Source organism: Geotrypetes seraphini, chromosome 10 (genome assembly GCF_902459505.1).
Source record: "Geotrypetes seraphini chromosome 10, aGeoSer1.1, whole genome shotgun sequence".
NCBI classification, from domain to species: domain Eukaryota; kingdom Metazoa; phylum Chordata; class Amphibia; order Gymnophiona; family Dermophiidae; genus Geotrypetes; species Geotrypetes seraphini.
The window spans coordinates 37,901,300-37,917,449 of NC_047093.1; the positions used below are offsets into that span (position 1 = coordinate 37,901,300).

General features: G+C 43.6%; 1 protein-coding gene across 4 annotated transcripts in view; it reads right to left on the reverse strand.

Moving 5' to 3' along the window:
- LOC117367771 (bMERB domain-containing protein 1-like) overlaps nt 1-16,150 on the reverse strand; it is a 70,968-nt gene that overhangs the window by 4,740 nt on the left and 50,078 nt on the right. For all 4 annotated transcript variants that reach the window (XM_033960691.1, XM_033960693.1, XM_033960692.1 and 1 more), the window contains exons 3-5: nt 8,919-8,992; nt 6,598-6,712; nt 378-451 (exon numbers count right to left, since the gene is read on the reverse strand). In XM_033960691.1, coding sequence (XP_033816582.1) covers nt 378-451; nt 6,598-6,712; nt 8,919-8,992 — 263 coding nt within the window. The remainder of the gene's footprint in view (nt 1-377; nt 452-6,597; nt 6,713-8,918; nt 8,993-16,150) is intronic.

Genomic DNA, 16,150 nt, shown 5'->3' on the forward strand with positions numbered 1-16,150 from the left:
CGGGAGGGGGGGGGGGAACGGGAGGGGGGTATATCTTTTGTTTTGGTATTATTCCTGATGATAATGTTGGATGGGGGAGGGAATTTTATTTTTTGTATTGATTCTGATTGTTTATAAGTGCTTATTTGATTATTATTATTTGTATGTAAACTGTATTGCACTTTTTGTTGGCATTAAAAACTAAATAAAGTTTTTTTAAAAAAGACTAACACGGCTTCTTAAAAGGGGGGGTGATAAATTGCCTATGTATGTAACATTTTATGAACGCCAGAGGGAAGATCTCTTTGGCCCGAAGCAAGGACATTGGCGAGCATTGGCAGTAAATTTCTGAGACTGAGATCATACTCTACACAGCATAAGCATCCAGTAGCACTTACTTGTCTTCTTGTGGCTTTTTTTGGACAGTTTGGTCTGTAGGAAATCAGCCATCTCCTTGTCTTCTTCCTTTTCTCTGTGAGAGAAATAAAATGTCCATTCAGGGAGTATGCATGAAAAATATTTCATATTCCATAGATTTGCAAATGTTATTTAATAATATATCTATTTTGTATATTTCAGTTCTTAGTGTAAGCTATTTTTTAAGAACTCACATACTTTTGCGAGCAGTGCCTCGTAATTGTGTCATTTCACAAAGGAGATTGGATTTATGAATTTAGCTCATTCCTTTTTCAGTAGCAGCTCAAGATGCGTTACATTAAAATACAGCAGGTATTTCCTTATCGCCAGAGGGATCACAATCAAAGGGGCCTTTAACTAAAGATTAACGTGTGTTATGTTTATTAAGGCACTTACAGTATATATTGCCCTTTGCAATACCATCAAGGTAATTTATTTATGTTCAGGTACTCTAGGTATTTTTATCTATCTGTCTGGGAACAAATGGACTGGAAACGAAGATTGGCATCTACTACCAACCACCAGGGCAGTCCGAAGAAATTAATGGAGAAATGACGGACGAGATTAAACACAACTGCAAGGGAGGCAACGTAGTTATCATGGGTGACTTCAACTATCTGGGGATATACTGGAACCTAGGCACATCCGACTGCGCTAGGGAGGCCAAATTCCTGGATGCTGTAGGCGATTGCTTCCTGGAACAATTTGTCAAGGAAAATACAAGACGAAATGCAGTTCTGGACTTAATTATAAATGGACTGCGAGAACCGGCACAAGATGTAGATGCAGAAGGGACGCTGGGAAACAGCAATCACAATATGATCTGATTCAACCTGGACGCAGGGGAGAAACTTCGGTCCAGAATGACAGCCTTGGCACTGAACTTCCGAAAAGGGAATTACGAAGGGATGAGACTCATGGTGGGAAAGAAGATTAAGAAGAGGATAAGCACTGAAAAAAGGACACAGTCACCGAGGTGCAAAATCTAATATACCGCGTATCAACAAGGGATCGAAGAGGAAAAAGAGCAAAGAACCGGCGTGGCTCACTGTAGCAGTGAAGGAAGCGATCAGAGATAAGAAGACTTTGTTTAAGGAATGGAACAGGTCAAAGACGGAACGAAAACTGGAATAAACACAAACAGCATCAATGCAGGTGCCATAAGGCGGTATAAGGGGCCAAAAGAGACAACGAGAAAAAAAATAGCCAAGGAGGCGAAAAACTTCAAGCTGTTCTTTTGATATATTAAGGGGAAATGACCCGCGAAGGAAGCGGTGGGACCGTTGGATGACCATGGAATAAAGGGAGTGCTAAAGGAGGACAAAGCAATTGCCAACAAACTGAACTTGCGTCTGTATTTACCGATGAGGATATACAAAGCATACCATATACTGGAAACGAAGACGGAAAACTGGCAGGGTTGACGGTCAGTCTAGAGGAGGTATGTAGGCAGATTGATAGGCTTAAGAGTGATAAATCCCCGGGACCGGATGGCATCCATCCGAGGGTCATCAAGGAACTGAAAGGGACCATAGCTGAACTGCTTCAACTAATAGCCAATCTGTCAATCAAACAGGAAAGATTCTGGAAGACTGGAAGATGGCGAATGTTACACCAATCTTCAAGAAATGTGCGAGGGGAGATCCGGGAAACTACAGACCGGTGAGTCTGACCTCGGTACCGGGAAAGATGGTAGAGGTGCTGATAAAGGACTGCATCATTGATCACCTTGACGGACACGGGCTGATGAGGACAAGTCAGCACAGTTTCAGCAAAGGCAGATCATGTTTGACGAACTTGCTGCACTTCTTTAAGGGAGTAAACAGGCAGAGAGACAAGGGCGACACGGTCGACATTGTATATCTGGATTTTCAAAAGGTGTTTGACAAGGTTCCACATGAACAACTACTTCGGAAAATTGCAAGCCATTGAATCAAGGGTGAAATACTCACATGGATTAAAAATTGGCTGGAGCATAGGAAACAGAGAGTGGGGGTAAATGGACAATACTTGGACTGGAAGAGCGTCACCAGTGGGGTGCCGCAGGGCTTGGTGCTTGGACCTGTGCTTTTCAACATCTTTATAAACGATCTGGACATTGGTACGATGAGTAAGGTAATTAAATTTGCAGACAATACAAAGTTATTCAGAGTAGTGAAGTCACAGGTGGATTGCAAAGATCTGCAACTTGACATAATCAAGCTCGAGAAATAGGCATCAACATGGCAAATGAGGAACAACGTGGAAAAGTGTAAAGTGATGCATGTCGGTAACAAAAATCTCATGCACAAATACAGGATGTCCGGGGCGGTACTTGGAGAGACCTCCCAGGAAAGAGACTTGGGAGTTCTGATTGACAAGTCAATGAAGCCGTTTGCGCAATGCGTGGTGATGGTGAAAAGGGCGAACAGAATGCTAGGAATGATAAAGAAGGGGATCACGAACAGATCGGAGAAGGTTATCATGCCACTGTACCGGTCCACGGTGCACCCTCACCTGGAGTACTGCGTCCAGCACTGGTTGCCGTGCATGAAAAAGGACATGGTACTACTCGAAAGGGTCCAGAAAAGATCGACTAAAATGTTTAAAGGGCTGGAGAAGTTGCCGTACAGTGAGAGATTGGAGAAACTGGGCCTCTTCTCCTTTGAAAGAGGAGACTGAGAGGGGACATGATCGAAACATTCAAGATACTGAAGGGAATAGACTTAGTAGATAAAGACAGGTTGCTCACCCTCTCCAAGGTAGGGAGAACGAGAGGGCACTCCCTAAAGCTGAAAGGGGATAGATTCCGTACAAACGTAAGGAAGTTCTTCTTCACCCAGAGAGTGGTAGAAAACTGGAAAGCTCTTCCGGAGTCTGTTATAGGAGAAAACAGCCTCCAGGGATTCAAGACAAAGTTGGACAAGTTCCTTCTAAACTGGAACGTAAGCAGGTGAGGCTGGACTCATTTAGAGCAGTGTTTTTCAACCTTTTTTGGGCAAAGGCACACTTGTTTCATGAAAAAAATCACGAGGCACACCACCATTAGAAAATGTTAAAAAATTTAACTCTCTGCCTATATTGACTATATATAAAGTAATTCTCTTGAATAGGAATCAAATAAACACAAAGAAAGTATTTTATAATTACTTTATTACGAAATAAAAATTATAAAAATTATAAAATACTTTATTCAGTGCGAAACCTGGGCCTGTTTGGCTGAACACAAAGCTGATATTCTGGCTGGAATCGAAGAAAGACACACACGTAGCTCTTCGTCAACAGCTCTCAGTCTCTCTCTGTATTTGATTTTTATAGCATACAAAAATAGACAAATATACCCTCCATCCTTTTTATTAAACCACAATAGCAGTTTTTAGCGCAGGGAGCTGCGCTGAATGTCCAGCGCTGCTCTTGACGCTCATAGGCTCCCTGCGCTAAAAACCACTATTGCGGTTTAGTAAAAGGTGACCATATTGTAAAATATAGACAGCAGATATAAATTCAGAACTGTGCATAGTAAATGAAGGGAAGTTTTCATCTCTGGGAATTTACCCAGTTAACTATTAAGTTATTTGGGCAAATTCCTTTGAAAACTGTGGTAATACTGCCTCCACTTTGCTAAATTTAAAATAAAATCATTTTTCCTACCTTGTCTGGTGATTTCTGGTTGCACTTTCTTCTTCTGACTGTGCATCCAATCTTTCTTCCCTTCTATCAGCCTGTATGCTTTCTCTCCTCCACACCTCATTCCCTCCCCCAACTTTTTCTTCCTCTCTCCCTGACCTTTCTTTCTTTTTTTCTGTTTCTCTTCTTTCCTTCTGTTTCCCTGCCTGCCCCCTTTCTTTCTTTCTCCCTGCCGTTCCCCAAGCCACTGCCACTGCCGCTGCCATCGGGGAACAGGACCCACCAATGGATAACAGGCCCCAAAGCCGACGCCGACGCATGCTCTCCCTGACGTCAATTCTGCAATCGGAGAGGAAGTTCCGCCCAGCCAGGCAGCGATTGGCTGGCCCGAACTTCCTCTCGGACTGCAAAATTGACGTCGGGGAGAAGAAGACTTATCGGCTCAATAGATTAGATCGCCAAGACAAAGTGAGTCCTGGGTGATCGACTCACTTTGCCTTGGTGAGCTACTGGCGCCCCTGCCTCGGGCCCCCTGTCAGCTCCGGGCCCGGCGGCCCTGCGGCACACCAGGCAACATCTCGCGGCACACTAGTGTGCCGCGGAACAGCGGTTGAAAAACACTGATTTAGAGCACTGATCTTTGACCTAAGGACTGCCTTGTGAGTGGACTGCTGGGCAAGATGGACCACTGGTCTGACCCAGCAACGGCAATTCTTATGTTCTTATGTTTTGTCTGCTTGTTATATGAGAACATTAGGGTTGCAAAAACTGTCCTGCAGGAAGGGGAAACCTAGATGTTTAGGCCTTTTTCTATTTCTTTAACAAGGACCTATAGGGGCAGTTCTAAAATTGGACACCTACACCCTGAGAATATGCGATGGGAGCCTCATCTACAGGACAGAAAAAAAGGGGGACAAAAATTCCACACAACGAAGGATACAAGAAAAGTGGAACAAAAAAAACAGTAATCTGGATGAATGGAGGAATTTTTAGTAGCAATTTTAATTTTTAGGAATAGATTTATTCAAAAAGTCTAAAAAGTAGCTTTATTACTGTGGGAGTGTGTGGTGCAGTGGTTAGAGCTACAGCCTCGGCAGCCTGAGGTTGTGAGTTCAAATCCTGCACTGCTCCTTGTGACCCTGGGCAAGTCACTTAATCCCCATTGCCCCAGGTACATTAGATAGAGTGGGAGCTCGCCGGGACAGTTAGGGAATAATACTTGAGTACCTGAATAATTTGTAATCCGCAAAGAATTGTAGGATATGCGGAATATAAATTATTTGAAAAAAGTACTGTACTCAGCTGTAGGTGATATACAGCAATATATTAGGATCCAACATGGTCTGTGTTTCAGCAATTTAAGTCTTCAAGCTCTTATGACATTCAGAAACAATAAATTATATGTACAGTGGAACCTCGGTTTGCAAGCATAATTCATTCCAGAAGCATGTTTGTAAACCAAATTGCTCGTATATCAAAGCAAATTTCCCCATAGGAGTGAATGGAAACGCAGGCGAATCGTTCCACATCCCCAAATCCCACCCCCTCCCCTGGCACGCTTCCACTCAACCACATCCCATCCCAAAAAGACCCCCCCCCCCCCGAAGCCACTAGTGTGCTTCCATCCCACCCCATCCCAAGAAGAGCCCCCTACCTCTGGGCCAATGGCGCATTTCCACCCCACCCCAAGGAACCAGCTTCGCCCACCTCAACCCCTAGAAAGGTATCACCCCCCCGCCTGCCTGCCCAAACCTTTACTGTGAAAAAGCCTGCTATTTGCCACTGATCTCTGCTGGGCTTTGAGCATCTGCACATGCTCAAGGCTTTCTGGCTCCCGCTCTCTCTGAGATTCTAATGACTGACTCATTACTTGCCATTCTAGGTAAGGGAAGCATGCCAAAGATTTCAAACTAGAGAATGACATGATGACATAATTCATCACCATTCCCATCCTCATGGATAACCATCGGAAACCATTCAGTGCCATTCTTTAGTGTCTATCTCAAACTCAATCCTTCTACATCAGCATTCTTCAATGCAAGGCTTGAGGGTCAGTTCATACTCTGATTCTTATGTGAGCCAAGTATAAGATAATGAAGCCATTGTGACATCACTGATAAGCTTGGCTCTTATTGGTGGAACATTATGACATCACAATATCTGCTCTGGATACCAGAAACTGTCATTCTCTAGAGCCTATCTCAACCTCAGTCCTTCTACACCAGCATTCTTTAATTCAAGGCTTGATGGTCAGTGGTTGTGCTCATTTATACTCTTATTCTTCCCTCTCTCCTTAAAGAATGACATGGGGACGGTTTCCCGCGGTTATCCACAGGGAAAGGAACAGTGATGAATTCTGTCACAATGCCATTCTCTATTTCAAACTTAGAGGTACAACTGAAACAAAGGTGAGGGCTCAGGGCCAGCACTCTCTAAAACAAATCTTGCAGCAATTAATTTTCAAAACAGACATTTCTATTTCAGATGACATACAATAACTTATTACTCTTCAATTAGGAATAAGCCCTCCCACGATATAAAGAACTGGTGAATTAGAGTACACTGAAATATTACAAGTCATTGCTTGTTAATTACCTCAGCCTTTCAAATTCAACATCATCCACCAGGAAATCCCGGGTCTCTACGAGCTTATGAATCTGTTGCAGTAATTCCTCCTCCTTCTGCAAATCTTCTTTGGATTTGTCTCTTTCTATATTTTACAGGGTAGAAGAATGTGCACACACACGATGCGTTATTTTACTGTTTTCCACAAGGGCTCGTACTACTGGGGGAGTAAAAATGAGATATCAGGTTGATGCCTCCCTCTCCCAGTCACTGTAGTCTGGTGATCAGATCACCAGACCTTTTCCCTTTTGCTGCCAGATTCTGTATAGGTCTTCCAAAGTTGGGTGCACAATTTTGGGCATGGATTGCAGATCTGGGCACAAACCAATTAGCTAATTAGACAATAACAATCAGTTATTGGGGGTTAGAAAGCACTTAATTGGTAGTATTTAGGCATTATGTGCGGATCTGCCCTGCACCCTATTCTATAACCTATGGGCTGCTCGGCATGGTTGTCAATCAACTGCTAAGCACTATTTATAGAATCTCACTTAGTGGCACTTAGGTGTGCTTAAATGTCGCTAGGTATCCTGGAGGTAGGTATCGGTACATTAGGCCAGGTTTTACTTGGCCAAATTTACTGGCACCTAACTCAGATGCCTAGTGATGCCTTAGCCAACCATGTCTATTTTCCATCCCTAACCATGCCTACTTTTCAGGTAGGCATCGGAGGGTGCCTCCACTTCCCTTCCCTCCACCCCGACCCCTGCACTTAAAAAAAAAAATCAGCAGGAGGGATGCCCACTCCCTCCTGCTACACGGATGGGACACCCCCCACCCCACTCTGTATGCAGGAGGGATGCCCAATCCCTCCTGCCGGCAGGCCCGCCTCTTCAAAATGGTGGGCCCTCCCCTTCCTGCGTGGCTCAGGCACCTAAAGCCCCACCCAGGGGAAGGGCCTTAGACACCTGAGTCAATCAGAGCCGTAGGTCTATGCCCGACACATCATGAGATGCATAGGGAAGGGGAAATCCCACCATTTTGAAGAGGCAGGCATGCCAGTCTTCAATTTTAATGTACAGGGGAGTGTCAGAGGAAGTGGGGTAGCCCATCAGACCACCAGGTCTTCAATTTAAAGGTAGAGTGGTCAGGGGAGGAGGGGGCTCCCAGCATGACCCCTCATCAGGAGGGAATGGGCATCACTTCTGTGGATTTTTTTTAAGTATGGGGGCTGGGGGGTTGGGGGATCGGAGTCCTGGCATGGGGGTCCTGTAACTTTTTTTTTTTTTTAAACATAGGCTCAGATGTTGTGTGTAACACATGCATAATAGCTGTGGCCATTAAAAACAAACAAACAAAAAAAAGTGGCCCCCTGGTCTCCCTACCTGATGGTTCAGCTTATTGGGGCAGGGGAATCCCCAATCAGCTGAACCAGCAGGCAGGGAGACCAGGAACTGCTTTTTTTTATAGGTTAGGCAGGAGGAGGAGCTGTGCTAGTGATTGCTGTTCTGAGCAAGTACCAGGCACAGTTTCTCCCCCTTCTACTGACAATTCTCTGCACGAATAGCATGCATATAATTTGCATGCTATTGTGCTGAGCATCGCTAGTAATAGAAAAAGTTGCTCCCACCACAGTCATTTTTACCGTGATGTCAGAGTTTTGTGCATCTGGGCCCCCATGTTTTTAAAAATATTGACTTTTGCTGGCTGAATATTGACTGGACAGTTTTGTATTGGTCAATAAAGGATGGCCATCAACCAAATTGTTCCCCAAAATAAACACAGCCCTGTAAAAAAAAAAAAAAAAAAGGTGAAAGAAAAGTGATCCATACGCCACATCCAGGTCAGTAGAAGAAAATGTCCTTGTTTCTCTGTGGTAGCGCATGCAGCCTGTAGATTTTTCCCATTACCACAGAAAACGATCAGGCATTAAACTTGTTTCCGTTGAACTGCTTCTTAGAAGCTTACATTAAAAGTGCAAAAAGATTGTTTTGATTAGAAAATGGTTCCCCACCACGGCACCACCTCTTCACTTCACTACTACTGCTTTTGTGCATTTCATAAACTAAATCGATTTGGTATACTGTAGGCTTAGTGAACTATGTTTGCACTGGAAAACAGATAAAGTGCTGTTTCTTTGACAGGCTCTTACCTGCCTCACAGGTGAAAAGCAACCAAAATCAGAACCATTTTCAAAGAATTTGCTCATTATCTTGGCTGTAGTTTTCCTTTTCAGTACAGTTCAGTGATATTTGAACTTTCTACAGCAAATTCAATCTTATCTTCTTGACAGAACTGAACAAAAACTAGCCTCAGATCCGTGAACATCGACATTATCTTTTTTTAAGTACCTGGGATGGAAACGAGCTTCTGCAATTCCTTTTTCAGCCTTGTGATTTCTTTACAGAGCTGGATGTCATCCATCCTGTGCAAATATATATAGAAAAAAAAAAGTTGTTACTGGTAGTCTGTGTGAAAGGGATTGACAATTTTATTCCATTATTCAGCGGACTGGTAAGTATAATGGCCACAGAATTTCAAACAACCTACTAAGGCAGTGGTTCCCAACCCTGTCCTGGAGGACCACCAGCCAATCGGGTTTTCAGGCTAATCCTAATGAATATGCATGAGAGAGATTTGCATATAATGGAGGTGACAGGCATGCAAATCTGCTCCATGCATATTCATTAGGGCTATTCTGAAAACCTCTAGGACAGGGTTGGGAACCACTGATCTAAGGGAAGGATGAACTGAATAAACTGTACTACCCTTGGCTGTAGTTCCAGTAGTCAATATGACCAAGGGGCTCTGAGGTAGGGTTACCATATGGCTCCAGAAAAAGGAGGACGGACTAAGACATCCGGGTTTTACTTCCACTGAAAGCAATGGGAGTAAAACCCAGATGTCTTAATCCGTCCTCCTTTTTCTGAAGCCATATGGTAACCCTACTCAGAGGTCAACTAGAAGTGGAAGAAAAGATCCAGTGCTCACCTAGGATGTTACAAAAGCAATCCTTTATTTTGGTTCCTTATAGCTCATTTGCCTCCAAAAGACAAATAGAATAGCACAGTTCAAGCATATCTGAACATTTCAACAACCGACATACCGACATTTGCTTGGCCATGTGGAAATGTCAACTCAGATATACACAGATGGTGTTTGATTTGCACTACAGGCATTAATCTATAAAAATAAAAGAAAATGGCTTTCATCCTTTGTGGCGTGGAGCTAAGAGAGTACGGCCCATAGCTTTGTTTGTGATATTTTGATGATTTAATTTCTGGAATTTTAAGGATCAGAGCCGACAGCCATTTCTGAGCAGGCAATGACGCAAGCCATCATCTAGGAGGGCAGATGGGGGTTTGAACTGCTGCCTTGTTTTATGACTTGTTGGCAGCGAGAGAAGATGATAATACAAATATATATCACAGAGACAGAGGGTGCCATAGCTCCTGAAAATTTTGTATATATAATGACACTGCAGTTTTTCTGGTTTACAGGCAAATGTGTATTATTGTAGTGTTGGCGTTTAAAATGCAGAGGCGTCTCATCCTAAAAACAATGTACACGTGGCTGATCTTTTTTCTCTTTTCCATCCTTAAAAGGATGCATGTATACAAGATTTCTTGAAAGAACTCTTATCTTTCCAAGCTGGCAAATGGAGTAAAACATTAAGGGGCTCATAGTTGAAACAGAAATATGTCTAAAATCCCGCCTAAATCGGTACTTGAATGACCTTAAAGACAGATCGTCCAAGTGCCGATAATCGAAGTGAGTTTCAGACGTATCTAAAAACAGCTTAGGCCCAGAGCTGAAAGGGACTTTTTAGGAGGAGTGATGAGGGTGGGATTTGGGCGGGACGTGGGCTGACGTAGACTTAGTTGTACTGCAAGTATAACCGAAAGTTTAACAAGACTGCCTAGAAGGAACTTATAAGTAGTGACTTAGGCAATCTAAAACCAGGTCTAAGTGCCCAGAAGGTATCCAAAGTGACAGATAACCACAAAGAACATACACCCAAACATTCCCCCAGTGACCACAGACCCCCACCAAAGCCATAAAAATCAGAATTAAAACGTACATACCTGCCTCCAGAACATCAGCACCTGGCATAGGAAAGCCTAGTAGAGCTGCACAGAGGTGGTTTAAGTAGTCGGGGGTGGGGAAGCTAGTGAACCATAAAGGGGAGGACCCAGGCCCATAAGTCACTCTAATCACTGCATTCATGCAGGGCAGGATTAATTCGTCGAGGGCCCCCAGGCACACAAGTACACTGGGCCCCCTGCCCCGCCCCACCCCACCATGCACCCAGGCGGAAACCGGAAGCTGTGTCAGAGGGAAGCTTTGGGCAAACAGCAACGCTTGTACAATTACAGTTCCCGATGCCTTTCTTACCCACGTTGCTTGCTTGTCTTACTTTCCGTCGATTGGGGGGGGGGGGACCCGTGATGCCAATCGATGCTGGAGGGACCCATCGCTGTTTGGAAAAAATAATGTTGATGCCCTCCTTCATCGGGTCCCCCTGACCATTTCGGGCCCTAGGCACGTGCCTACTTGGCCTATTGGTTAATCCTGCCCTGCATTCATGGTAAAAAATGTGTACCCACCAAAACCCTACTGTACTGCCATACAAGTGGCACCTGCAGCTATAAGGGCTATTGGGGTTGTAGACAGGTGGGTCTAGTAGGTTTTGGGGGACTCACCATGACCTATAAGGGAGTTGTGGTGAGATGTTTATGTGGCTCTGTTTTTGTGAGGTTTGCAGCAGTAAGGTGCCCCACTACTCTGTTGTCATGTCAGGGTGGCCAGTCCATCCGTTTGCTGGCCCCTACCACGCCCAAAAGGTCTTGTTCTAGGCGTTTTTGACTTGGACGAATTTATGGATGAGAATGGGGTATAAAGATAGACGATTTAGCAATCTGGACGATCAAACAGCAGCACATGGAAGTAGACGATTCTCGGGGAAAAAAAAATAAATTCTGGAACATATTTTTCGAGAATGGACTTTTGACATGTCCGATTTTCAGCGACTAGCAACATAGGCCCAAAACGGATGTAGATGTATTTTTTTATTATGCCCCTCCACGTGATTTGATTGTGGCTTCTAATTCCTACCAAACTTTTAGGAAAAATGTTAAAACTTATCTTTTTGATAAATTCGTCTGATGTTATCATGAATTTTAATGCTATTGCTGTACTATCGCTGTTTTTGTTCAGCTTTGCATTATTGTTAACTTCATAGAACCGAGAGGTACTGCGGTATAAAAATAAAATTTATTATTATTATTAGCATGAGGTTAGGAGGGGGAGTTACTAATATGCAGGAAGGGGATAATGCACGATTTTAGCCACTGAACAGGCATTAAAAGGCAAAATCCTGCATTAACTGGCATTTATGCACTTTAGCTTACTACAGTGCAAGCTACATAATAAAGAGATGCAAAGCACCTCGTTATTATGGCACCTGAACAGTGCAGCTTATGCAGCTTAGTGGTTAGAGCTATTGCCTCGGCACCTGAGTTTGCAGGGTTAATCCCAGTGCCACCCCTTGTGACCCTGGGCAAGTCACTTAACCCTCCACTGCCCCAGGCACTGTAACTAGAATGTGAGCCTGCCAGGAAAAGCACTTGGAGTACCTGATAAATTACTTGGTTGTAAACTGCATAGATGCCAAATAGTGGATATGTTGCAGTATATCAAGAATTGTAAAGAATACCCAGCTGAATTATTTTTCATCCCTGGCAGCACTGGATTGTTAATGTGTGACCTGATGCTCCAAGGAAGCTATAGGGCTGCTGGATAACATAAATCACACCCTACTAGCTAATCCTACCTGATACCTCTACTATCTAACCCCATACCCTCCCTTTTACGAAGCCGTGTTATTTTTTTTTTTTTAATTGCTGGCCATGGTAGTATTAGCTCTTTGAGCGCTGTAGCGAATACCTCCACGGCCAGCGATAAAAAATGCTGGCCTACATGTAAAGCAGATGCAGCCGCTGAGCTTATTGCGGCAAGGGATCTCCCTGTCGTGATAAGTGTAGCAGCCATGGCCTTGACAACCCACCCCTGCGAAAACTACCGGCAGGAGGGATGCCCAATCCCTCCTGCTGGACACTCCTCCGCAAACATCACTGGCAGGAGGGATGCCCAGTCCCTCCTGCTGGACACCCCCTCCAAAGATCGCCAGCAGGAGGGATGCCCAATCCCTCCTTTTGGACACCCCCCACCCCCTCAAAGATCACCGGCCTGCCAGAATCCCCCCCCTACATAGCCCACCTGAAACTGCATTTATGAGGTTACCAACCATACTGCAGCCCAGCTTGTCTAACTGTGCTGGGGCCGATTGACTCTACATCTGGTTTTTTAGAATTGTTACTCACCTTTTCTTCATCTTCTGAACTCAAGAGGAATTACATATGCAGGAAAGTGAGTTATTTCCCTGCACTGTGGCTATGGTATTTCTTCTCAGGAATACAAGGGAAACCTAAACTACAATCAGAGACTGAGCTCTTCCCCACCTCCCCTTTTATTAAGCCGCGATAGAGGTTTCTCCAGTGGCCCAGAAAGCGAAATGATCTGATTCCGCTCGCAGGAATTCTATGAGTGTCGGAGCATTTAGCGCTCTAGGAGATGGTAGAAATCTCTATCATGGCTTTAATGAAATGAGGGAATGCCAGTAAAATGTGTCAGCACTAAGGACTCCTTTTACTAAGCTGCGTTAGTGTTTTTAGCGCACGCAGCATTTTAGCGCGCACTAAACCTGCGCTACACAGCTAGAACTAACGCCAGCTCAATGCTGGCGTTAAGGTCTAGCGCAGTAGGGCAATTTAGCGTGTGCAATTCTGCGCGTTAAAGCCCTAACGCGGTTTAGTAAAAGGAGCCCTATACGAATCTGGAGCTCATTATTATAAGGCCGCTTTATCAAGATAAATCTGTGAAAAGTCCAGCATGTGTTTTCTGTAAAAAGTCCCCAGAGGTGTTTTCAACTCAGAAAATGCGTGCAGACATGTTGAACGACTCTAAATTCAAACAGACATCGACCACATGCAGTGACACAATTGTCACTATAAAAGTTTATGAAATAGTTTCAAATTTCAAGTGTGAAAAACCATCATAAGATTTCACGTATATATGCATGTCTTTTAGAATTTCGGTTTTTAGAAAGCATGTACTTTTAAATTATGCTACTATTTAATTGTGATTTATTTTATTGTGTCATGACTTATATATGTTCAAATGTTTTTATCATTGTCCCCTGATGAAGGCGTTTCAACCATGCTGAAACTTGGATCTTAGTTGGGACTATAACTAGGAATAAAAGCATATTTTAATAAAGTTTTACCCATTGGTCGGATAGACGTCTACCTTGTCTTTTATTGGATTGTTTTGAACTTTTAAGGTGGGGTTTTCTTCTTCCCTTTGCTTGCTTGTAACCATACTTCAACAATTATACAAGCAAGGCACCCCCTAACCCCCTTTCCCATAAATCCTAGAATATGTAAATAATGTCGGAGAAGGATAATTTACCGCCACCTTGGAATTGTATTATATATTTTTATTCTAATCAGGTACTTTAGCTAGATTGTGAGCCTTCGGGAGAGATAGGGTTGTTTTTCTCAAGTACCTAATTTCATTTTAATTTGTAAGCTGCTTTGAACTACTGCATTAAGCGGGATACGAAAAATACAATAAACAATAGGGAGCTTGAAAACTATGCATCAAAAGTTACAGTATAATATCCCGTTAAGAAACATAGGGCTCCTTTTACTAAGCTGCGATAGCGTTTTTAGCGCACGCAGAATTTTAGCATGCGCTAAACCCGCGCTACGTGGCTAGAACTAACGCCAGCTCAATGCTGGCGTTAGCGTCTAACACACATGGCAATTTAGTGCGCGCTAAGCACACGCTAAAACCACTAGCTTTGTAAAAGGAGCCCATAGAGTAATCCCTGGACCCGATAACCAATCAACCCAAAAATAACATGGTCAGGAAGGGGGCTTGAATTCTTATGACCCCCTACCAAAGAAGCCCCAAGCCCATCCTTTCACACCCCAAAACCTGACCCACCAAACCACCCAATCCTCCCCTCAATGAGGAAAAGAAACTGAGACCATGCAAACAAAGAGAAGCAAGCCTTTAATAATTAACTATTGATATTAATTGGCACTGGTTTGGACTTACACACAGATCTGCCTACATGCTATTCTAAAACACTGTGGGTCCAATTCTATAGACAGTGCCTAAAACTTAGGGCTCCTTTTACAAAGCCGCACTAGGGCCTTAACGCGCGGAATAGCGCACGCTAGATTGCCGCATGCACTAGCCGCTACTGCCTCCCTTTGAGCACAGTTACCGGATGCTAGGGTCCACCTTGGGAGTTGCCACCCAAGAAAAGGATCTGAGTATCATTGTAGACAATACGATGAAACCTGGGAATTATTAAATAAGGAATGGTTAACAGACTAAGAATGTCATAATGCCCCTGTATCGCTCCATGGTGCAACCTCATTTGGAGTATTGCGTTCAATTCTGGTCTCATCTCAAGAAAGATATAGTGGCGCTAGAAAAGGTTTAAAGAAGAGCGACCAAGATGGTAAAGGGGATGGAACTCCTCTCGTATGAGGAAAGACTAAAATGGTTAGGGCTCTTCAGCTTGGAAAAGAGACAGCTGAGGGGAGATATGATTGAAGTCTACAGAATCCTGAGTGGAGTAGAACAGGTACAAGTGGATCGATTTTTCACTCCATCAAAAATTATAAAGACTAGGGGACATTTGATGAAGTTACAGGGAAATACTCTTAAAACCAATAGGAGGAATTTTTTTTTCACTCAGAGAATAGTTAAGCTCTGGAACGCATTGCCAGAGGATATGGTAAGAGTGGGTAGCGTAGCTGGTTTTAAGAAAGGTTTGGACAAGTTATTGGAGGAAAAGTCCATAGTCTATTATTGAGAAAGACATGAGGAAGCCACTGCTAGCTCTGTATTGGTAGCATGGAATATTGCTACACCTTGGGTTTTGGCCAGGTACTAGTGACCTGGATTGGCCAACCTGAGAACGGAGTACTGGGCTTGATGGACCATTGGTCTGACCCAGTAAGGCTATTCTTATGTTCCTAAAGTGGTCTTAGGCATCAACAGGCATCTTAACCTTAGGTGCACTATATTAATGCCAGGGTTTTCTCGACCTAAATACTGGTGCCTAAGTTCAAAACAGGCACCTACAAGTAAATCATGCCCATGATCCACCCCCTAACCACACTTGCATTCTGGTAGGCATCTACCGTCCAATTAAATGCAATTAATGTCAATTATGTACAAGTTAATTGTCAATTGTTGGCACCAATTAAGCTTTTTAAATCATTAAGTTTGGCACCTAGATTGGCTAGGCAAGCTGATCTAGGTACCTAACTTTATAGCTTATTGAAAGCTTCTATACTGCTACTAATGATGGGGGAGTCAATTCAGAGAGGTTTACATGAGCCTCTGTAAAGGTGTTACAATATATGGATTTAAGGTGAATCCGGGGACAGGCCAGCACTAGGTTTGGGTGAGACAGGTAGGTGTACAGCTGGGCAACACT